At 36.6% G+C, this 23,815-nt stretch overlaps 1 protein-coding gene across 3 annotated transcripts; it reads right to left on the bottom strand.

Moving 5' to 3' along the window:
* Window positions 1-946: 946 nt before the first annotated feature.
* On the bottom strand, window positions 947-23,768 carry LOC120861266 (pseudouridylate synthase 7 homolog-like protein). Of its 3 annotated transcripts, none has more exons than XM_040236889.1 (9): window positions 23,654-23,768; window positions 17,201-18,126; window positions 14,391-14,550; window positions 12,605-12,797; window positions 9,816-9,914; window positions 8,870-8,951; window positions 7,074-7,354; window positions 2,783-2,836; window positions 947-1,604 (listed from the first exon to the last, which is right to left on the bottom strand). In XM_040236889.1, exons 2-9 carry the CDS (start codon window positions 18,111-18,113, stop codon window positions 1,278-1,280), a joined length of 2,109 nt encoding a protein of 702 aa, XP_040092823.1. In that variant the 5' UTR covers window positions 18,114-18,126; window positions 23,654-23,768; the 3' UTR covers window positions 947-1,277. The 3 variants fall into 3 exon arrangements, with proteins under 3 accessions (XP_040092823.1, XP_040092824.1, XP_040092825.1); XM_040236890.1 differs by lacking the exon at window positions 23,654-23,768 and adding an exon at window positions 21,657-22,567; XM_040236891.1 differs by lacking the exon at window positions 23,654-23,768 and adding an exon at window positions 20,731-20,819.
* Window positions 23,769-23,815: the final 47 nt, after the last annotated feature.

The raw sequence follows: 23,815 nt of genomic DNA, 5'->3' as shown, positions 1-23,815 counted from the left end.
ACACCCATGGCTGATTTATGTCAATGTATGCCAAAAACTATCACAATATTGTAAAGTAATTATCCTCTAATTAAAATAAATAAATATATTTAAGACGTATTTAAATGTCGGAATGGGTAAAATGTTTTCTTCCTCTAGAAACATTAAAAAGGTGGAGATAATTCTATTATTTGTTGTTTATGAGGTTGGTGCCACCTTGATTCCTTAAATGAACCTCAAAAAGAATCAATAATAGTCACTAGTAAGTGTCAGAGCTGGAGTCTGAGTGCAGATCTGACTCTAAAAATTTATGTTCTAGATGATAGAACAAAAATTACAAAAAAGTGGAGGGTCAGTATATGTCAAAATAAAGAAACTGTATAAAAATTTATTTCAATGTTCATCAAAGATTATTTATTTCATAAAGGGGATATCATACTAATATTACCCTGGGATCAGTTCAGTTCAGCCGCTCAGTCGTGTCCGACTCTTTGCGACCCCATCAACTGCAGCACGCTAGGCCTCCCTGTCTATCACCAACTCCCAGAGTTCACCCAAACCCATGTCCATTGAGTCGGTGATGCCATCCAACCATCTCATCCTCTGTCGTCCCCTTCTCCTCCTGTCCTCAATCTTTCCCAGCATTAGGGTCTTTTCCAATGAGTCAGCTCTTCGCATGAGGTGGCCAAAGTACTGGAGTTTCAGCTTCAACATCAGTCCTTCCAATGAACACCCAGGACTGATTTCCTTTAGGATGGACTGGTTGGATCACCTTGCATATCATGTTAATAAATAGAGGGATAATATTTTCCTTAAGTACTATTCTGATCAATAATTTCAAAAATAGAAAAGAATGGCACTAATTAACAAAATGCTTCATCTTTCCCTCCAACCATATGTTTTCATTACAACCTAGTTTAATCTACATTTTAAGCAAGGAGCCTGAGGATATAAACACTACTCCAAGTTTTTCTTTAATGTTACCTTCTTTAATGTTATCTTGCAGTATGCTCCTAATAGTCCAGAAAGATTTTAACTTTCATAGCACAGAATAAAGGTCATTGAGATATTAGTTAATAGAAAAAAACAAAGGCTTTGGAGTCTTAAGTTCAGATTTTGCCACTTACTAACTGTATGTCCTCTTCAACGTGAGTATCAAATTCCTACTTCATTGCAATGGTGTGTAATTAAGATAACAATTATAAAGCTGCTAGCACATGGTAGACACTCAAATTTTAGCTCCCTTTTCACTTTCCTTTAAAAAGTGGCACATACTGATTATATCAAGGGTATCAGTTTTAAAAATCATGCTTCATTATTTCCCTCAGACAAACTGTAGCATAACACGAAGCGTCAAGATCAAAAGAGATCAAAAGGGATAACGTTGCTTCATCGATGTGGGAACCTTCCTTCTTGACATCAATACCATGGTCTTCCATCAGTTGGTATGAGAGATTACAGGGATGTTTCAAAATCTTTCTATAGCATCCTGGAACATTCAGTTTCAGGGTAGGTATTTTAAATTTACATGTCTGTAGTCCATCTCTGCTGAGTACTTCCTGGTACCACTGCCCTACTTTGTTTTTAGGGTACTGAATATTATATCCAAGCACTGGAAGAACCACCTATGCAAGGGAAAGGGGAAAAAAAAGGTACATGAAACAGCCTTCAGAAAAATATGTGATCATTTCTCTCTTTTTTTGGCCACCCTGCATAGCACATGGGATCTTACTTCCTTAACAAAGGATTGAATCTGCACCCCCTGCAGTGGACGTATGGAGTCTTAATCATTGGACTGCCAGGGAAGTCCATATGCAATCATATTTTAAATTTACTTTTATGACTGGGAGTTGAATATGTAAAAACACACTCAGAATACAAACACTGCAATCACTCTAAAACATGCCACTGAATACTACACTATTTTGATTCTTTTTAATGCTGCCAGGCAAAAAGAAGAGCTAACTGAAATCAAGAAGGACTCTTAGTTAACAAGGTAACCAATTCAAGTCAGATATTATTTGACAAATTGCTGTTAAGGTAGAAGAAATGGAACAAGAAGTTGAGGTACATCTAATTACCCAACAAACTTAATCTTTATTCAGTCATACAATGCTAAAAGCATATTCTTTCTGGAACAAACAGAATAATCCCTACTGCTCAATCACAGAAAATTTGACAATTTTCCATTTTCGTTGCTTACTTATTAATAAAAACATGAAAGCACAGAAGAAGCTGCCAAATTAATTTCTATTTTCTCAGCTGCTCATGAGTAAACTACATTTTGTGGAGGTTTCCTCCTTTGCTGATGACTTCTAGATATTTTTCCTTTAACTGGAACCAAAATGTAGGCAGCAAAAGGCACTAGGTAAAAACTCAAATACACACAACATGAAAATTTCAAATTCATTATGCTCATTGGAAGAAGCCAGACACAAAAAATCACATACACTATATGAATCCATTTCTATGGCATTCTTTCAAAGGCAAAACTGTAGGGCAGGAAGTAGCTGAGTTGGGGCAGGGGCAGGGGTGACAGGTGACTGCAAAGGGGTAGAGGAAGTTTGAGGGAGACGGGAAACTGTTCTTTATCTTGATTCTCGTGGTAGTCATATGATTGTCTACATTTATCAAAACTCATAGAACTATAAACTAAGAAGTGAATTTTATTGTATATAAAGTATATCTGAATAAAAAGTGGTGGAAAAAAAGGAGGCGGGGAGGAGAAATGGTTAGTACACTGTCTTTTCAGCACAATGGCTATATTTAAGTCTAAATGATACTAATTTTTAAGCACGTTTACCTGATGTATTGCATATGTGTTAGCTGATTCCTCTTCTTCAGTTACTAGATGAACCTATTTTTAAAAAACATGATGAAAATACAGATGATTCACAAATGTTCCAAATTCCCTCAACTTTTCCTAACTCTGTTATGTATAATACAACTTCTTAACTGAATAGACTCATACTCAAATAAGATCTTTCCACAGCTTGTTTCTATAGGAGCAGACTACTTAAAAATTAGGATGATTCTTCTTGCTTTAACCCGATGACTGCAGAGGAACCAGAGAAGGGGGCAGCTTATCACTCTGAAGCAACACCTTCACCTCAGTTATCAATCATCTTTTTCTAAATAGCAAACCATTTTTTTATTCCACTGAATCAAAAATCTGTTTCCATGAAATCCCTCTCCATCCCCTGTCCCCAACAGGTATCATAGTACTCTATGAGAAATAGTCCTTCTCAAAATGTGTTTCATAGACCAGGAATAACTGTCACACGTACGTGGGAAAAAAAAAAAGTGAGTGATAAGTTTGAGAAATGTTGCTCTAGGACACAGAATAAATAATTCTGATTTCTCTGAGACATGAAAGCTCAAAAGTATAAAGGTAGCTACCATCACTCCATGAGGATTAACACAGTCTCATTTTCCTAAAGCATTCACCATATAATGCCTAGATCGTCTCTAAACTTGCTTGCTTTCCCAATTCTCCCTACTCAGATCAATAATATCCCTCCTTTTTGGTTTTTCATTTTGGGTTTATTTGTTTGTTTACATGTTAATAACCCATTTTAACTGCTGCATTCAGAAATGGACATAATATTCTAGATGTGATCTGACCAAAATACATGGGTCTATGATCTCTCTTGCATCATCAATTCCAGCTCTTTGCCTTTCACAAATTCATAAGCATTCCTAAAATACTACAATTTAAGCAATCTGTGAAAATACTGAACAAACATTTTCAAGTACAGAACACCGTAGCTCTCTTTAGAGAAGTCCCTCCAAGCTGATATCAACTGATGAACTAACCATTCTTTGTCGTATGGCATCTCCACAAAGATGAATTCACATGAATTTCTCATTGTCTAATTCACATTTCTCCATCTTACTCACAGAAAAATTATGAAAATCTGCCAAGTCACCTGAAATTAAGCTACATCTGTAGGCCTAGTACTCTCGCCTGGAAAATCCCATGGACGGAGGAGCCTGGTAGGCTGCAGTCCACAGGGTTGCTAAGAGTTGGACACGACTGAGTAACTTCACTTTCACTGTTCACTTTCCTGCATTGGAGAAGGAAATGGCAACTCACTCCAGTGATCTTGCCTGGAGAATCCCAGGGATGGCGGAGCCTGGTGGGCTGCCATCTATGGGGTCGCACAGAGTCGGACACACTGAAGCAGCTAAGCAGCAGCAGCAGTAGGCCTAGTAATTCTATCGAAAAGGGACTCAGATTAGATTCCTATAGTTTCCTACAATTTTTAATGTAGATGTGCAACATGAAATATTCTACAAATATTGTTTTTTCCTTTTCCATATTTTCCATATTTTATGTCCTGAGCCTCCAATTCTTGCCTTTTCTTTTCTCAGTGCTAACTAATAAAGTATAAATAATCAATTTAAAAAATACAGATACTTTTCGCTGCTAATGAAAGGAAACTCTGCAAAATGTGAAAGAGAAAATTTTTTCTTTTCTCCTATATCTCCTGAAAGAAAAGCAGACAAAATCTTGATCACAAAAATATCCTTGCAGATGTTACCTGGAACAAAGTCTTATGAGACACATGCATTTCAGAGATTATTGCTATATCTTGTCAAAGTGAACTTCTGAAAATTTGAATTAGAAATGGCTGACTTACTAAATAATGTATTGCCAAGAAATATTTAAAAGGACATGTTTTCTGAAAGGTATTAAAAAACTTAATGTTTTCCATTATTTATCAAAATGGAATCAACTGACATAGCCCTTCTTCCATTTATATGAGGTAAAATAAAACCTAAGATGCTGCTAGATTTCTTTTTACACAGTTTCAGAATCTGTGTCTCAGTTAAATGACCATTCTTAATGAAGCTCCTAGTGATCACTTTTTTTTTTTTCCCCTTAATGTTTCTTATATTTTATTGTTTGACTATGCCGGGTCTGACTTGTGGCATGGCAAGATCTTCGACTTGTTGCAGCTAGCAGGATCTTTACTGTGGCATGTGAACATTAGTTGAAGCATGAGAACTCTTAGTTGCAGTATGTGGAACCTAATTCCCTGACCAGGGATGGAACCCAGGCCCCCTGCCTTGTGAGCACAGAGTCTTAGACACTGGATCACCAGGGAAGTCCCTCGCTTTCTTATCTAAATATTCACAAGTCATTCATTTAATAGAATAGTAAAGCAGACCTCTTTGTTGTAGCTCACTCATCACTCAGCCTTGACTCCTTTTCTGATAGTGTATCTGCAATTTCCTGGGAGCTTCCCTCCCAGTTCTTGAATGTGGTTTGGGTGGGATGGTTCCAGGAAGGAGTCCTTGGAACACAGGCTTTGCCAATCACATACTGCAGTCCACAGTAAGTGGTCTGGGGACATGGAACACAAACCAAGCCATTCTGAGACTCAATTCCATGGCTTTGACTGAAACTGTTAGGAAATAAAAGACTTCTTTGCTGGAGAAGAAACTGAGAATGGATCTAACAGAGGAAAGCAGAGCTGAAAGATGAAGAAAATGAGATGGATGATTTAGGACACTGTCTAAGCCCCTTCATAACAGCTGTACCTGAATCAATCATGGACTTCCAGTTATGAGGGCCAAGAAATTCTTGTCTGCTTTCCTTAAGCTAGTCTGAGGTGGGCTTCTATCACTTGAAACAAACAAACAAACAAAATCCTAACTTATACATCTAAAACTCTGCCATTAATTTAGATAAATCATCCATTATGGTAAGGTCAGAGTCTGTTTTTTCTCCACTTTTGAAAAATAGGACCATGCCCTATCTCCGCATGCTGACACTTTTCTATACCCCATGATTTCTCTAGTCGAGACCAAGCTGGGCTAGGAATCAGACAACTAGGTCTTCTGAATTCTGCTACCTACGTCACTTAACCTGTCTCCTCTCCAGCCTGGGTCTCAATTTTCATTTCTATGAAATGGGAATTAGAAAAGAAGTCTCTAAAATAATTTTATCCCCTAAAGTTTAATGATTTTATGATGTTATATACAAAAGCACTACTCAAATCCCTTCATTAATTTTTAAAATATAGTTTTGAGATTGAATTAAGATAATGATGAATAGTCTCTTTTTGCATTACAAAGCTATGAAATGAATTTACGTGATTTATGGAATTCAATTTCATTATTTAGGTCATATTCACAGAGATTAAAATACCATAAAAATACTAGTTGGAAATACCAATATCCAAAATATCCAAAATACCATGGAGGAAATGGAAGGATCAATTTTATAAGACAAATTATATTTCATTCATATAAATGTCTCTAAGATCTTGTTAAGAGAGAAAAAAACAAGTTGTAAAACCACACTTATATAAAAGAAATGACATTTCATATCCTATAGCATTATTATAGAAATTTTATTCTTTTTCCTTTTCATGGTTTGAGTTTCGAGTCTCAAATTTCTGTATTTTTTTTTCTCATTGTTAACTAACAATAAAAATCCACTTTCTGTGGATATTTATGGGAAAGTATAGAAAATGGTCTAGAAGGAAATATGCCAAAAGAGACTGATTTTCTGATAGTGGCAGAGGAAATCACAATAGAGTGGTGGCAGGAATGACCTCTCCATCTGTATTGTTTTGGATTTTTAAGGAGCCTGTTTCATGCATTGGGTGTGTGCTCCGTTGCTCAGTCTTATCTGACTCTTTGCAGTCCCACAGACTGTAGCCCACCAGGCTCCTCTGTCCATGGGATTCTCCAGGCAAGAAGACCAGAGGAGCTGCATTTCTCCCTCCAGGGGGTCTTCCCGACCTGGGGATGGAACTGCGTCTCCGGCATTGGCAGGCGGATGATTTCACCAACGAGCCACTGGGGAAGCCCGGTTCATGAACTGCTGTGGAATTTTCTAAAGAATGTGTTCTTTTAAGGAAGGCTTACTATCTTCGTAACTCTCACTTCATACCACTGACCATTTGTATACTTCTATCTAATGGCATGTTAAGTGTCAGCTGACAGCAGAGCAGAAGCAGATGAGCAAATATAAGTTTTAAAAAAAAAAAGCATGTTTAGTTTTAATTTTTTTCTAAAATAAGAGTTTCTGAAAATAAATGCTCCTGATACATAACTACTCTTGATGAAATGATACTTACTTTACTACTTGGTAATTGCTCATTGTCAGCATCTTCATCCAAACAGACCAAGTCACCCTCCACAACTCTTGAGCCATAAGTTGCAAGTCTGTAAGATACTGCCTCATTCCAGATTTTGCTGCTGTATGCATGAACGTAGAATATGCGCATAGAATGGGGGAAGGAGAACCACGCCTGGATGCAGCCCTCCTCTGTCATGCCAAAGCGATGCAGTGAGTCTAACAGTGCTCTCTCCCGAACTTTGAATTCGGGCATCAGGGAAAGTGTGCCTTTAGCATCCTCTGAAACAAAGAGAACAGTCAGTTCCTTTTATTCAAAGGCCAGTTATTAAGAGCTTTACCATGCTCTCTAAATACACTGAGCTATCCTGGGAACCTGAATATGAAGATGAGGCTCAGCACCAACTATAAACCAGAGCTACATTTGAAGAGGTTTTTTGTTTGTTAAAAATCGTTAATCATATGGTTCATTCACTTTCCCTGCTTTAAAAAGAGGACATTAGTAACTCCAATTTCAGGATGGAGATTAACTAATTTGCAGTTATTTAGAACACTTTTTTTTAAAGCATTATACAAGTCCCTGAGCTGAGATTTTAAAGAGCTATTATGGACATTTTACAGAATTTTTTGAATAAGAAAGGGTTGACATCTGGATCCTTCAAGTATACTATTCAATATTCTACTATTCAGCATGCTTTTTAAAATTAGATTACTGGACTCCGTGGCAAACCTGCTTATTCAGGTAGGGCCTTGGAGTAAGCATTTTAACAAATGCACCAGGTTTCTTGCACACACTAAAATTTAACAGTCACTGCCATAAGGAAATTATTTTCTCAGGACCCTACAATAGATGTAATTTTGAACTTTGTTTAGTGTTACTTAGATTACTCATAACAATGTGAAATGCTCATTTGGTTTATAGATTTGGGTGTGGCATAAAAATATTTTTCACCTATTAATCATTATATATGTAATATGTACCTAATTTAAAAAAATGGAGGTATTAGAAACTGATGTCCTTTATTTGTATGCAAGTGAAATTTAATATGCACATATATGTTGATCATATATTTTGATCATATATTTAATGAATCTAAAATCTTATGGTTGCTGTTACTATTTAAATACACATAACATTTATTCAGTATTCAGAATAAGCCAGGCATTATTTTAAAAGCATTAAATCTATTATTTCATTTAAATATTAACAGTCTTTTAGGTATCATTATTGGCTTCAATTTGCAGATGAAGAAACTAAAACAATGAGGCTAAATCACTTGCATGAGACCATATGCTGGGAAGTACTAAAGTTGTATTAAACCCATGTAGATTCACTCTAGAACCACACTCAACAAATTTTTTTTAGTGCTTCTCATTAAGTATTCTACATATACTTAGCTAAAGTTTTCAAAATTAGCAATCAGGGCTAAATGGAGATTAGATCAAAAACAATGCACAAAGTACCAGATGTAACCAATGTACTTTTATTTATTTTTCAGTCTCCTGATTGCAGTGAATTATATCAATGTCAGTTTAGAACTGGGAACTCTTCTTTTTTGAGGATTTGGGCCAGGAAAAACTCATAAAGCATCTTTCCCCTCACCCAACCCCGAAGTAAGAGTTATACAAAAGTCCCATAAAAATGGAGTACCTAGGGCACATAATAAAAATGCTTAAATATATAATATATTACAGTCTATTTCTTATCACATTTATGTAGAAATGAATGCTATCCTGATGATATAACACTTGTATATCTACCTAACTATATACGAGGTAAAGAAACTTTTAAAGTACCAGTCTGAAGAAAATATTTCTTTGCTCTATTTACAGGATCATCCAAATCTTCTGGTGTAAAAAACAATTTTACAGCCTTCACCTTTAAAGACCAAACAAGCAAATACGTATTAGATGAAAATGACAAATTACTTACTTTAAAAAAAAAGGTACATCTTTAAAGAATAGGCACTTAACATGATATTTGACATGGCAATTCTATCTTTAAGCATTCATAAGCTAAACAATTTAGAATTAACTCCAGTGCAAAGGAACCTAATACACAGATTTAAAATCTTATGGACTGGAAAAGTGGTCGACACAACTTCCATACATCTTCTTCTGTCATTTTTTGCCTCTATCATAGAAGTAAGTACACTGTATTAAGTGGTGACAGAAAACTCAGGCTTTTCCAACACACACAATAAAAAAGGGGGAGAGAATAAACATAGGAAAGTGGCAAGCCACTAATTTCATTTGTGTTCTCAAGTTTCAGAACTCTTTGTCTTTGGTCTTAAAAATAATTTTTAAAAAAATAAATGTAAATAAAAGTTTTAAAAATTCCCAACTTTAACATTTTCTTTTAAAACATAAACAGATTAAAAGATGCTCCTTAAAAAAAAAAAACATATCTACTAGTTCCTGTATTTTATCACTGTTTCCAGTACTACAACTTATTTCTAAGTATGCATCTTAGAGTAGGAAAGGATCTTAAAACAGGGCATTCAATCTAGCCTCCAACTCATTCTTCTTTTATACTATTCATTCATTCAAACAATTATTATTCAGCATCTGTTTTGCTGTAAAGTGATATGAATATAGTGGCTGTTCAATAAACATGATGTACAGTACATATATATGGGGGTATACATGCATCTATATGTTGGGTTAAGAAAGCAATGAGCTGGCTTATGTAATAAGTACATCTGACAAAACAGGTAAGATCATATCTTTTTAGAATCCATACCATTTCACTCTTCAGCAAAGCCAATCCAATTTGGTCTGTGTGAACTTTCCTTCCCATCCCAAATCTCTGTGGTCCATAGTAATTCACAAACCCTTTATTCTATAAACACACAAAAAAATCAGTTAATTAAAAATATATTACTATAGACTCATGTCTGTGTCCTCCCAAAAATCACATGTTGAAACCCTAACCTCCAGTGGGATGGTATCTGGAGATAAGGCCTTAAAGAGATAATTAGATCATGAGCATAGTGGCTTCATGAATAGGATAAGAACTCTTATAAGAAAAGGGGGTGGAGCTAGCCGACTCTCCTTCCACCACATGTGAATACAATAAAACCAGGCAGGTATCCTGATCTCAGGCTTCTATCCTCCAGAACTATAAGTAATTTTCTCTTGTTTAAAAATCACCTTGCCTATGGTTCTTTGTTACAGTCTCAAACTAAGATAAATAAATACAATTATTGTGTCAAAATATGTAACCAAGTCTTTCTCTTTGTCTTTATTGTAACAAAAGAATCCTGTAATTTGGCAATACACAGATGGATACCAAGTGGGCTGAGAAACACTATATGGTTAAAGAATACAAAGGAAAAGAATAAATGATTGAAAATCAGAAAATAAGTAAAAAAGCTTTAAAAATATGTGAGCTTTTCATTCCCATTACTGAGGAGTTTTCTGGCATGTGGGATTCTTGGTGCTAAAATCAGGAAAGCTCTGGGGAAACTGGGATAAACTGGTTACCTAGTACTGCATCTGCTCTGATCCCTGAAGCTCCTCCTGATCTCAAGGATTCGGCTGTCTGCAGATGCTTGAAATACGAAGCAGATTTATTTTCAAACCCAGCAAGTCCTGGCTTTTTTGTATATAATGGTTGCTTTTTCGATTATCTCAGTTTCTGAAAGTCTGAGCCAAGACAATGGCACAGCATCACTTCAGTAGGAAACAGAAAATTGATATTTACTACTGCAACCATTGAGGATACTGGTTGGTGGTTAAACATGTCCTAACAAAGCAAACAACAGGCCCATATGGTTTCCTGAAAAACAGAAGAGCTCTCTACACTCACTCTATGGGGGGAATATATTAATATATTCATTCAGTGATGATTATCGAGCACCAGTTCCAGGACTGTTCAATAACAGATGCAAATAAAAGATAATCTGTAGTCAGCATGCTACACAAGGAACTGCATCCTTCCTGATCTCATGCCACAAAGATCAACTGCAGATAGAATAAGTACCCCCTGTATTAAGTCTCTCAGTTAAATACTTTTAACTATTTCAAATTTGGAAAAATAACATTAGACAATATCCTAAAAACACCAGGAGAGTTTTAAGTACCCCTGCCAAGTTATTCAGGGTTGATTACAATAAAATGTTTATAGCAATCTGAGTTATAACCCTTTAAAACAAAACTCCAAAGATTTCTTATTTTCAGGACTTCTCAGCTCACTTCCTCTCATCATAAGAACTAAAGGAAAGTTGGCTAAATCTAAGATTATTCCTACAGAGATTTTAAAATATATATAAATAGGTACCAAATGAAAGATGGGCAATAAATAACATCAGAGTTCAGAAAGCCCCACTCCCTTTTCTAAGAGATTATCTTTGTAATAGTTTAACAGGGGGGAAAGAAAAAAAAAATATAGTCCTAGGTAGGTCTAGAGAAAAGGAAAAAATAACCATATGAGGATTTTAAATATCTTTAGTGAAGATATTTTCCTGACTGTTAGGGTATAATAGTGATTAAAATCTGGTTTCTGTTTGTTTTCCTGTTGTAGAGGCATAAAATTGTATGAAAAGGTCTTTGTGGTCAGAAACTTGCAGCAGTGTTTCTCAATGTTAGTTGTGGAGTAGAATCACTTAGGGAGATTTTTTTAAATGCTAATGCCTAAGCTACATCCCCAAATGTTCTTATTCAATCGGTCTGGGAGAAAAAACAGATTATTGAAATTTTTTTAAAACACCCTAGGTTGAGAATTTCTGGTCCAGATCAGGGGTTGGCAAGCTATTTAACTGCCCCACAAGTCAAATCTGGCCCTGTAACCACTGCTTTTGTATATAAAGTTTTATTGGAATACAGCCATGTTCATTCATTTATGTATGGTTCATGGATGCACCCACACAATAGCACTAGAGTAGCTGCAACAGAGACCATATGTCTACAAAACACAAACATTTCTTTTCTGGCCCTTCACAGAGAAAAGTTTGCTGACCCACAGTCTATATGATCAGATTGAAGGCTATGGCTATATGTACACATTTAGATGCCCAGCAAATATCATTTTAAAACTTACAGTAAGTAATTTTTTTACTGTAAGAATAACAAAATGTATATGATTTCCCATTTGCATACATTGATACAAAATTCAAAATTAGATTGAAAAGAAAAAACATTCTGAAAAGTAATATAAAAACTATTTACCAAAGATTTCTGAAAAGAAACGCTGAACAAAGTCTCCCCCCAAATTAATCTCTTTGCCTGTAATATTACTCTAAATGGCAGACGCTAAAAAAAAAAAAACTGTCCTTTTAAACAGATAGGTTTTACCCTTCCAACTGGGGGAGTCTATACAATTTTTTAAATTACACTAACATTGTGTTTTTTTCAATACAAAGATATATACTAAGAAGAAAAAATAAAAAATAAGTAAAATGGACCCAATTATCATTTTTAAAAATAATTATACTGCACATAAAAAGAAAATGTACAAAATAAAATATTTCCCTTCATATCTCAATGTAAATGAAGATTTTCCCAAAATACTCTACAGTGCAGTTTTCTTACCTTAACATTTTCTATTGCCTCCAAAATTCTCTCTCTCAGGTTTGCAGAATCATTTATTTGATTTTTTAAATTTCTGATGACAATATCAAAGTGATTTCCTTTGAGCTGACCAAGTCTAAGGGAATCCTCTACAGGCCGAATGTTAAACACATTCATTCTTTTCTTTTCAACTTCTTTTGCAATATTTTTCAACCTATAAATGATAAATCATTTATCATTTGGATTCAGTTAACTCTTACATTTAAAAAATAGTTTGTGTTTAGTGTTAAAAATTATTAATGTTTAAAATATTAAAAATGTCAAAAATTAATTTAAAGTAAAGTTTAAATGACAGATGGCAGACAACCACTTATACTGGAATACTGAAAAACTGGAGGGATTATTTCAAAAACACATCTTTAATTTATTTCAACAGATGTGCACTAAAAACCCTTTATCATAGGATTATATTAACAGAGTTATTCTAAACTCTGGAACACATATTCCTAATGCTATCACTCTATGTAGGCTTCTGACTTCTCCTCAGTTCAAGTGATAGAACCTCTTAACTGTTCTTCGCTCTTCTGTCCTTAGACTTTGCTCCTTTCCTTCTCAGTTTTTCTCCGTTACCAAAAAGCCACCAGCGCCAGAGGACTTTCCTAAAGTTCTGCTCTGAACACTTCTTTACTAAAATTTTCAGTTCTTCACCAATATTAGATCCCAATTGTCTTATCCTAACTTCTAAGATCCTGTAAGAACTGATGTAAATTTTTCTTTACATCTATATTTTCTGTAGTCCTTAAAGGAACCACCTGCTTTATCAGGCAGACTGTTTTACTTACAGGCCCTCCAAAATATCTTCAGATTTTCTGCATCTGCTAAAATCTTACTATTGGTTAAATTAAAATTCCATACCCATAAGCCAAATCAAACTACTCTTTTCTCCTAGAAACTAATAAAAGATTTCGTTTTTGGTGGTTAAAAAACATTTAACATCTAAATACCTTTCAACATCTAAAGTCATTCCTTCTTAGCATAGTGCACTTTTTGACCACAAAGACAAAATCATAAACATTTTTCTGTCCCTCATATAAGAACTTAAAAATATTTAACAGAAAATAGTACTTAAATATCTGATGACTAAAGATTAATATATTTTTAATACGTCAAGTTAGGCAGAATTTTAGTCCAATGATTCAACTTTTTTTAACTTTATCTTAAGGAAAGCATCCATAAGGCACAGATTTAAGTGTAATAAAGTTAATCACAGTAGTATTTACAGTGAAAAATTGGAACAAATTTCTATATCCCAAAACAAGGGAAAGTTAAACAAATTAGTCCATATAATAAACATGACTTTGAAATATTTCATGACATAAATTTTCATTAAAAATACTATTTTACTTTTATTAAGTAAAATACAAATTACATATATAGTATGATTTTCACATATATAAAAAAGGCCTCTGTAGCATCTGCAAATATCTTAGTCTCTGAAAAATGTCTGAAACAGACCAAACTGTTTTTGTGGTTATTTCTATGTAAGAGAAATTTTAGTGACATTTAATATTCTTTTATATTCTTTTATATTTTTCTAAATCTTCTACAATAAACATGTATTATTTTTACAATAATAAGTCTATTTAGAAGATAATTATACTATTAATGCAGAATATGCTGCTCAGTAAGCCTATAATTACTATTGATAGTGAGGTTAATATGCTCCCAGTATTATTCTCAGTTTTTAATCTAGTATTTATTTGATGCAATAAGAAAATAAAGTTCTATCCTTTAAACATCTTATTACCTCTCTGGTGTCACTTTTCTAACCACCATCGCTTGATAAGTGATGGCTTTCTTGTCTTTAAGTCCTGCATAACTAAAATCCGAAGGAATCACACCAAGTTTGACAGCTAAAAAACCAACTGCTTCAAACATTTCTAGATTTTCTTTTCGTAGGGTAAAAGCTGAAACAAACAAAAAATCCTCAATTACAAAAAAAGGCAGCTAAATACATCATTTACATTCTTAGCAAACTGACAGATCATTATAGTGAATCAAATCATTAATTTAGATGAGTATTTTTTAATCAAAATACAATCAGTAAAATACAAACCTCACAGATTTCAGCTCTCATTTTTAAAATGCTAGTTGGTTCACAGGAGGCTTACAGAAAAAAAAAAAAAATCCACATTCCCTGATTAGGCATTCATATTGGCCCTAATCCACCCCTCCAGTCTGCACTTGGGCTATCTTATATATCCTATAATTGTAACCCAGAGAACTTGTCACAATCCTTGGATGAACTAAAGCCTTTCACTGTTGTGGACTTGTGTGCATTGAGGTCCTCTGTCTAAAACACATGCTCTCTCCACTTATTATTTGCCACACTTTTTTTCATGCTTCAAGATCCAAGGGCCACAGCAGTTTTCCCTCAAATTCCTTCCAGGTTCTGGAGGCTGAATGCTCCCAAAGTAGGGATCATGTTTGTTTCATTGACCATTATACCCTCAGACTAACACAGTAAGTATTCAAATATTTGTTGACTAGATGAAAAAACGAACGTTACAAGGAATTGATTACTTAAACCTACATGTCTTCACAAGCTGTCATTATCTACATCATGACACTGAACACCATGCCATAATTTATCTATTTAAGTTTGTGTGCCCGGTAGACTGGGAGTTCCAGGCCAGGAAATCGGTAAATAAAACAGAGCTTGTTGCCTCATGGTAGAGCCTTCAAATGTCTATTAGATGAGAAGGTGAGAATGAGATCGCAAAAGTGGAAGGAGGAACAAGCCCCGTAACAAGTACCACCAAGCACTACCCCCACCCCTGCCAACTTGTTGGCCTATATAACCTACCAACATTGACAGTAAGAAAATATCTCAGTCCTCAGTTCAACATAAACATATGACACTTCAAAGTACTGTCCTCTTCCCTCAGATCATGGAAAGGAAATTCAAAGTATTCTGCAGAATAATTTCTGTTTTGTACAACTCCTGTAACCATCATCAGGAGCTACAAGAGTCTCTCTGAAGAGCACTCTAAGAAAAATGAACATTTAACATAAGCCTGACTCAGGAAGCAGAAGGATGTGAAATCTATCTATCTCTGAATAAATGAAATAGCTAAACAGAAGCTTATAATATCTATTCTTTAGAAATCATGTTTAAAAGAAAAAAGAAAGATCTGTATGTTCTTTGTATCTCTCTATAAAGAATCTCTAAAAACATGGAAACAGCAAGTTTCAAAAATATGCAGGGTGTATATTATTTATGAAAAGTTTTAAAAATTTGCAATATTGATTTGGTATTTGAACATATTGGAAAATGACCACCACAATAAGTCAACATTTATCACCACACATAATTACAATTTTTTTCTTGTGATGACAACTTAAAAAAATTTTTTCTTAGCAACTTTCAAATATATAATACAATATCATTGACTATAGTCACTATGCTGTACAGGCTTCCTGATGGCTCAGTGGTAAAGAATCCATAGGTTTGATCCCTGGGTCAGGAAGATCCCGAGGAAGGAAATGGCAACCCACTCTGGTATTCCTGCCTGGGAAATCCCATGGACAGAGGAGTCTGGCAGACCATATAGCCCATGGGGTCCCAAAGAGTAGGACACGACTTAGGCCACAACCAGAGGGATGGCAAAGAGTTGGAAACGACTTGGTGACAAAACAACAACAATCATGCTGTCTGTGCACAATATTCCAGAACTTGTTTATTTTATAACTGGGAGTGTGTACCTTTTGACCACCACCATCAATAAACATAAATTCATATTTCTAACAATTCATTTTAAATTGCCAATAAGTTAAACATAATTACAACATAAGCAAAACCTGTTTGAGATCCATAATAATTTACAAGAACTATCCTAGTCCTGGAGCCAAAACTTTGAGTATCAGTTAGTAATAGTGTGAAAAAAAAAATAGTATTTTAAATATACCAAATCTATGGAACTGGACAGACATCACTAAAATATCTTACAAGTATAGGAACAGCCTGGCTAGGAACTGCAAAGTGTGAAAAACAGACCAAGAAAGTGTATTACATAGAGTAAAAATCAGAAACTGATAACAGGGCTCAGAAATCTCTCTCAACAAGCCCTTTTGATGATTATATGAATGCAAAATTTCGAGAAACTCTTCTTTAAAAGATGGGACAGTGTCAAACGAAGGAATTCCTTGTAAATCTGCAGGATTCTTTCCATAGGCTATGAAGTCCAGCTGTTCCAGACTACAAGGTATTCTCTTCACTTCCCTAAGTACAGCAAACATATTTTACATCTCTCCAAATATTTAAGATAATTTTCAAAATATGAAATCAAGATTCACCCCCGTGAGATTTATTAATTCTTTAACTTTATACATTTGTGACTACATTAACTATAAACATGTGTTAATCACACTTTCATCAATAAGGTTAATATTTTACAACTAGTATATTGTGAAAGGCTTATCTTCCATTTAAAAAAGGACCCATATATTGTTTTCAATATCCCTCTGGACATGTCTATTTAATTCATTTGAAATTACACAGATTTCACACAATTTTATCTAAGTTTACCTAAGAAAATGGTAATGATATCTTGTTACCTGTGTATGTATCTTTTCTTCCCTGGCATTCAAGAAGAGACCTCTTCCGGTGCTTGTGTGCTTTGACCCGAAATCTTACAGTTATCACCACATTTGGATTATCAGCACTGTCATTCAGTTCAGGAAAGGATTTGGTCTCCACAAGATTTCCAAACTTCTTGTTGACAAAATGGTGGACAGCTTTTCTGTGTTCTTTGTTCGTATCAGGTTTAAACGTAAATTTGGAATTTTCTTTCTTTGCATCCAAATATTTAAAAAAGTCAAATGCTTCCTCTTCAGATACCAAGTGACAAAGTTCTTTATACTCAAGATTTGGTCTTACAACAATTTCACTGTTTTTTCCTACGGTTATTAAAAAAGGAAATTTCTGCCTAATAGCACTATGCAAGGTAGCCCTCTGGTTCTTATCAAGGACTCTGCCTAATGAGAATTCAGGAGATGGTCCAGTTAGCTCAGTTTTGGAGTCCCACTTCTCTTTTATATCACAGGCAAACTGATTCAGTAATTCATTAGTTTTCTCATCTAACAAGGAGCCTAATACGTCAACATTTTCTTCTTCACCTTTGTAAGTTCTATCTTTGATAGTATCTTCCTTTTCTGAACAAGGCACAACATTGTGGTCATCACTGGAGCTACCAGCCAAAGTACTGACTTCTTGATTGCTTGTCTCTTCAAAACATAAAGTCTGAAGATCTAGTTTTGCTTTTTTAGCCAAATTATTTGGCTCAGGTAGTACTTTAGTAACCTTGTAAACAGGTTTGTCACTTGCTTTATTAACTAACTCTCCCTGTTCATCAATCTCAATAACAATGAAGTCACTTGGTGAACTTTTTATGGTGCCACAAAAACCAACATGATCAGTTATGAAACACAAAGAACTAAATCTGATTCTGAAATCTGTATCCTCTTCCATTCTTGAACAATGCCTACAAAAGAAACAGAGGCGATCAATTACCAGGAAGAAAAAAAAAATCTGGAAAAAAAAATCTAAAAAAGAAATAGGTCTGCAGGATTTATTTAATTCTGCTTCTCTCTCTCCCTTCCAATTCTGAGTCCCCTTAAATGACAGGGCCGGCGGCTGGGAGGAGCTACCCAAGGAGTGGTGGCTGCGCAGGCACAGGAGGGCCTAGAGGAGCTATCCCACGTTGAAGGTCAGGAATGCTGGCAGTGAGGAGATAACCCTCGTCCAAGGTAAGGAGCAGTGGCTGTGCTTTGCTGGAGCAGCCATGAAGAGAAACCCCACACCCAAGGTAAGAGAAACCCAAGTAAGATGGTAGGTGTTACAAGAGGGCATCAGAGGGCAGACACACTGAAACCATACTCACAGAAAACTAGTCAATCTAATCACACTAGGACCACAGCCTTGTCTAACTCTATCTGATAGATAGAGTGCCTGATGAACTACGGAATGAGGTTCGTGACACTGTACAGGAGACAGGGATCAAGACCATCCCCATGGAAAAGAAATGCGAAAAAGCAAAATGGCTGTCTGGGGAGGCCTTACAAATAGCTGTGAAAAGAAGAGAGGGGGAAAAGCAAAGATATAAGCATCTGAATGCAGAGTTCCAAAGAATAGCAAGGAGAGATAAGAAAGCCTTCTTCAGCGATCAATGCAAAGAAATAGAGGAAAACAACAGAATGGGAAAGACTAGAGATCTCTTCCAGAAAATTAGAGATACCAAGGGAACATTTCATGCAAAGATGGGCTTGATAAAGGACAGAAATGGTCTGGACCTAACAGAAGCAGAAGATATTAAGAAGAGGTGGCAAGAATACACAGAAGAACTGTACAAAAAAGATCTTCATGACCCAGATAATCATGATGATGTGATCACTAATCTAGAGCCAGACATCTTGGAATGTGAAGTCAAGTGGGCCTTGGAAAGCATCACTATGAACAAAGCTAGTGGAGGTGATGGAATTCCAGTTGAGCTGTTTCAAATCCTAAAAGATGATGCTGTGAAAGTGCTGCACTCAATATGCCAGCAAATTTGGAAAACTCAGCAGTGGCCACAGGACTGGAAAAGGTCAGTTTTCATTCCAATCCCAAAGAAAGGCAATGCAAAAGAATGCTCAAACTACCGCACAGTTGCACTCATCTCACATGCTAGTAAAGTAATGCTCAAAATTCTCCAAGCCAGGTTTCAGCAATACGTGAACCATGAACTCCCTGATGTTCAAGCTGGTTTTAGAAAAGGCAGAAGAATCAGAGATCAAATTGCCAACATCCGCTGGATCATGGAAAAAGCAAGAGTGTTCCAGAAAAACATCTAGTTCTGCTTTATTGACTATGCCAAAGCCTTTGACTATGTGGATCACAATAAACTGGAAAATTCTGAAAGAGATGGGAATACCAGACCACCTAACCTGCCTCTTGAGAAATCTGTATGCTGGTCAGGAAGCAACAGTTAGAACTGGACATGGAACAATAGACTGGTTCCAAATAGGAAAAAAGGAGTACGTCAAGGCTGTATATTGTCACCCTGCTTATTTAACTTATATGCAAAGTACATCATGAGAAACGCTGGGTTGGAAGAAACACAAGTGGAATCAAGATTGCCGGGAGAAATATCAATCACATCAGATATGCAGATGACACCACCCTTATGGCAGAAAGTGAAGAAGAGCTAAAAAGCCTCTTGATGAAAGTGAAAGAGGAGAGTGAAAAAGTTGGCTTAAAGCTCAACATTCAGAAAATGAAGATCATGGCATCTGGTCCCATCACTTCATGGGAAATAGATGGGGAAACAGTAGAAACAGTGGCTGACTTTATTTTTTTGGGCTCCAAAATCACTGCAGATGGTGATTTCAGCCATGAAATTAAAAGACGCTTACTCCTTGGAAGAAAAGTTATGACTAACCTAGATAGTATATTCAAAAGCAGAGACATTACTTTGCCGACTAAGGTCCGTCTAGTCAAGGCTATGGTTTTTTCCTGTGGTCATGTATGGATGTGAGAGTTGGACTGTGAAGAAGGATGAGTGCTGAAGAATTGATGCTTTTGAACTGTGGTGTTGGAGAAGACTCTTGAGAGTCCCTCGGACTGCAAGAAGATCCAACCTGTCCATTCTGAAGGAGATCAACCCTGGATTTTCTTTGGAAGGAATGATGGTAAAGCTGAAACTCCAGTACTTTGGCCATCTCATGCGAAGAGTTGACTCACAGGAAAAGACTCTGATGCTGGGAGGGATTGGGGGCAGGAGGAGAAGGGGTCTACCGAGGATGAGATGGCTGGATGGCATCACGGGCTCGATGGATGTGAGTATGAGTGAACTCCGGGAGATGGTGATGGACAGGGAGGCCTGGCGTGCTGCAATTCATGGGGTCGCAAAGAGTCGAACACGACTAAGCGACTGAACTGAACTAAACTGAAATTAAATGACATTACTAATTTATTTCTATATATCATGTGTATTTTGACTCTCCTATACCAAGATGGCATGTCTGGTCATTTGCATCTTGATTCTTCACCACTCCACGTTTTCATCTATTAAAATTCCAGGATTAAAATGGGTTCGTTTCAAGCTCACTTTTAAAATATCATCGGTAGACCAACAAAGAAGAGACTGGAACATACACTGTTTTTTACAATGAGTTGTCTGAATCCCATCCCTGAAACCTAAAATTTCCAGTTAATTTCAGAGAATCTGTGACTAGATACTAATATATGGAGGGATAGGGGTAGGGTAAAGGCTGAGGGGAAGACAGGAAAAAACAGTCCACAACGACATATAATGAAGTACTAAAAAAAATTTGCAGGATTTCCGTGGTAGTCCAGTGGTTAAGACTCCAAGCTTTCAATGCAGGGCGTGCAGGCTTGATCCCTGGTCAGGGAACTAAGATCTGCTGGGCATGATTCCGAGGCACACGGCCAAAAAAATTAATTAAATAAAACCAACATGCAATGTGATTAGGCTTCAAGGAAGGCTTATGTTAACCTTGGACCTTAAATCTTCATGAAAGCTCAGATACAAACTTTTTCAGCTGACCCATAAGAAAAGTACAACCATCTCTCTCTGGCATCAGAGAGAAGACACATTTACAGAGCTTCTTGAAGCAACCTTCACTCACTCTTTGCACAACCCATGGCTACCAAATGGAGTTTCAGGAAAGATAAAATGCCCAAGGAACTGGTACTGCCCGATTCTTTGTGTTCATCATGCTCTCCAGGTAATACATCATCTGGACCTTCATCCCATTTCTATGGTGTATCTATTCATCTGAACCAATTTAGAAAACCACTTCCACTCCATCCTTTCTGTAATGTGGAACTCACAGAAATATCCTAATATGCTACTGTCCTAGGAAATAAATAGGATATATTTATTTTTCCTCATTCCTTAATTTCCTGCACAGACTCCTCAGTTTCTTGCCTGAACTGAAACCTGGCTATTTCCCTTGGGCTGCTTCTTCTGTAGTCCTCCTATGTGACAGCTATTTTTCCTTTCATACCCACCTGGGGACCTGGAGGTTGTAAATATTTTCCGTGTTTGCCGCTGCTCCTTCCAAACCACTTCTTCCTCTACCTCTTCAAATCCCATTTCCTTTGAAGTTCAGGCCATCAGGCTGTACTATTTGCTGCCACCCTCTCTCTGGTCTCAGGACAATTCTTCTTCACTCACTAATGACTTTAATACCTAGCTTCAAATATACTATCCAGCCTGACCTCCACAACCATCCGTATGGATGATTCATTTAACATCACAGTCCCTCAGTTCCTTAATCTCAACCTCAAACCTTCCACTTTGTCTCAGTCTTAGCTTTGATTTTTTTCATCACCAAAACTTGCATCACCTTTAAGCATCTGGCTCTCTGATTATCCCTACTGCCCTTTCATCACCTCTATTTTAATATGTTCATTCCAGAAATTCTTATACACTATGAAGGGCTCTAATCTCTGCTTCTATTACTAGTCCACCATAGTCAATTTTCCACATAGTAGCCAGAATGATGATTTTAAAAGGAAAATTAAATCATATCACCACCCTATTTAAACCCTCTAATCACATTTATAATAAAATCCAAATTACCTACCCTGGCTTCCAAAGACTTCTAAGATTCTGAACTCTGTTCTCCTAATTTATCCTGTACCCTTTCCCCATTATCCACTATACTCCAGCTACACTGGCCTTCTTCAGTTCCTTTATGCCAATTGTTCCTGATGATTAAATCAGTCTCTCTTCAATAATATCCTTAAAGAGATCTTCCTTGACCAATAATTGGAAGAAACCAGCAAGTCACTATTTTTCATAAAATCTTATTTAATTTTCTGCATATTTCTATTTAATCATTTTACTTCACTATTTACTAAATACCTACCCCAACTAGAATGTTTGCTCCATGAAAGACTCCTGTTTGCCTTATTCATTGATTATCTCACAATTAGAACATAGTAGGTGCACAATCAATACTGATTGTGGAATAAATAAAATGACTAGTACAAAATAAGAGCAGTAAGAGTGAAGAGGAAGAAAGAGGGGGTCACTTTTGCCTAGAATAATCAGTAAAGCATAATGCAAGAAGTGGCCACATTTTCAAAACACTTCAGGAGATAGAAATGAGGCAAAGGCATAAACAAACTATGCAACGTGTTAAGAAAAAACTGAACAGCCCAGATACAGAGCAGTAGGAGAAAGTGTTTTCTAGCACAGTTCTGGAAAATATGGCCGGATTACTGCCGAACTAGGTAAAACACTTAATGCCCTGTCAGGGGCTTAGAATCCATTGAGTGGTTAATCGATGGCCACTGGAGGTGTCTGAGCAGGAAAATAACACAATCCTAAAAGATGTTTTAGTAAGATGACTGATAGTACTAGGCAGGATGAATCTGTTGAACAGTTAGAGGAGATAAAAAGCAACAAGATGTGATCAAGAGCTCAGCTGTAGGAAGAAGATATGAAAACATTCTAAGCTAGTGGCATAGGAGAACAATTTGAGAATACAATGATGAGGGAATTACAACCAAGCATCTTAGTAAGAGTGGAACCGTGCTGAAGGGCAGCCAAGGAACCCACACAGAGTCGAGTTTCCATGCAACAGATGTGTCGGTAAGCCTGCCGGGCGGACATGGAGAGGGCAGTTTGGCTGACCCAAGGCTTGGGAATTTGGATTGTGGCTAAGGGCAGAGTTTAGGAGGATGTTAAAAAAGGACAGTAGCTCCTCCTGTTCCTTCCACCGCCAATGCTCCACCTAATTCACTCCTACTTCCTACTTCTGCCACCAACCAGCAGGACTGACTCCTGCAGCACAGACTTAAGGCACTTTCAAAAGCACCCCCGACACAGCCATTGGCTCCACGGGCGTCTTCTCCACCCCCATCCCCGCCTAACTCAAGGCGCGACAGTAGCTCACATCGCGCTCCTCTTGGGGACAGAGGGTCAGGGTCTCAATGCCAATACTGTCATCGCCCCCTGCACAAGCCCACGTGGCGCCAAGAAGCTCAGCCCGGTCTACCTCAAGTCCAGCTGAAGGGTTTCCTCCGCACCTCGCCGTGCGCATGCCCGGAAGCCATAAACTAGCTAGTCTCCGACCGAAGAGTATTTAAAGGGACAGGCTCCTACTTAAAGAAACGCCTCTCGGGAATTTTTCACTCAGTGAAGAGGCGAGGGGGAAGCA

This window comes from Oryx dammah, unplaced genomic scaffold (assembly GCF_014754425.2).
Source record: "Oryx dammah isolate SB20612 unplaced genomic scaffold, SCBI_Odam_1.1 HiC_scaffold_11232, whole genome shotgun sequence".
Classification (NCBI taxonomy): domain Eukaryota; kingdom Metazoa; phylum Chordata; class Mammalia; order Artiodactyla; family Bovidae; genus Oryx; species Oryx dammah.
The sequence above is the reverse complement of the archived record's forward strand: the minus strand, read 5'-3'. Positions and strand labels throughout refer to the sequence as shown.

What these genes read in the sequence shown, in the direction of transcription:
- LOC120861266 (XM_040236889.1), bottom strand. Translation starts at nt 18,113, where the DNA reads ATGGAAGAGGATACAGATTTCAGAATCAGATTTAGTTCTTTGTGTTTC. An exon ending in CTTTGCTGAAGAGTGAAATG is followed by an intron (nt 8,952 to 9,815) that starts GTATGGATTCTA and finishes TGGTCTTTAAAG; the next exon opens with GTGAAGGCTGTAAAATTGTT. An exon ending in GAAATATTTTCTTCAGACTG is followed by an intron (nt 7,355 to 8,869) that starts GTACTTTAAAAG and finishes TCTTTGTTTCAG; the next exon opens with AGGATGCTAAAGGCACACTT.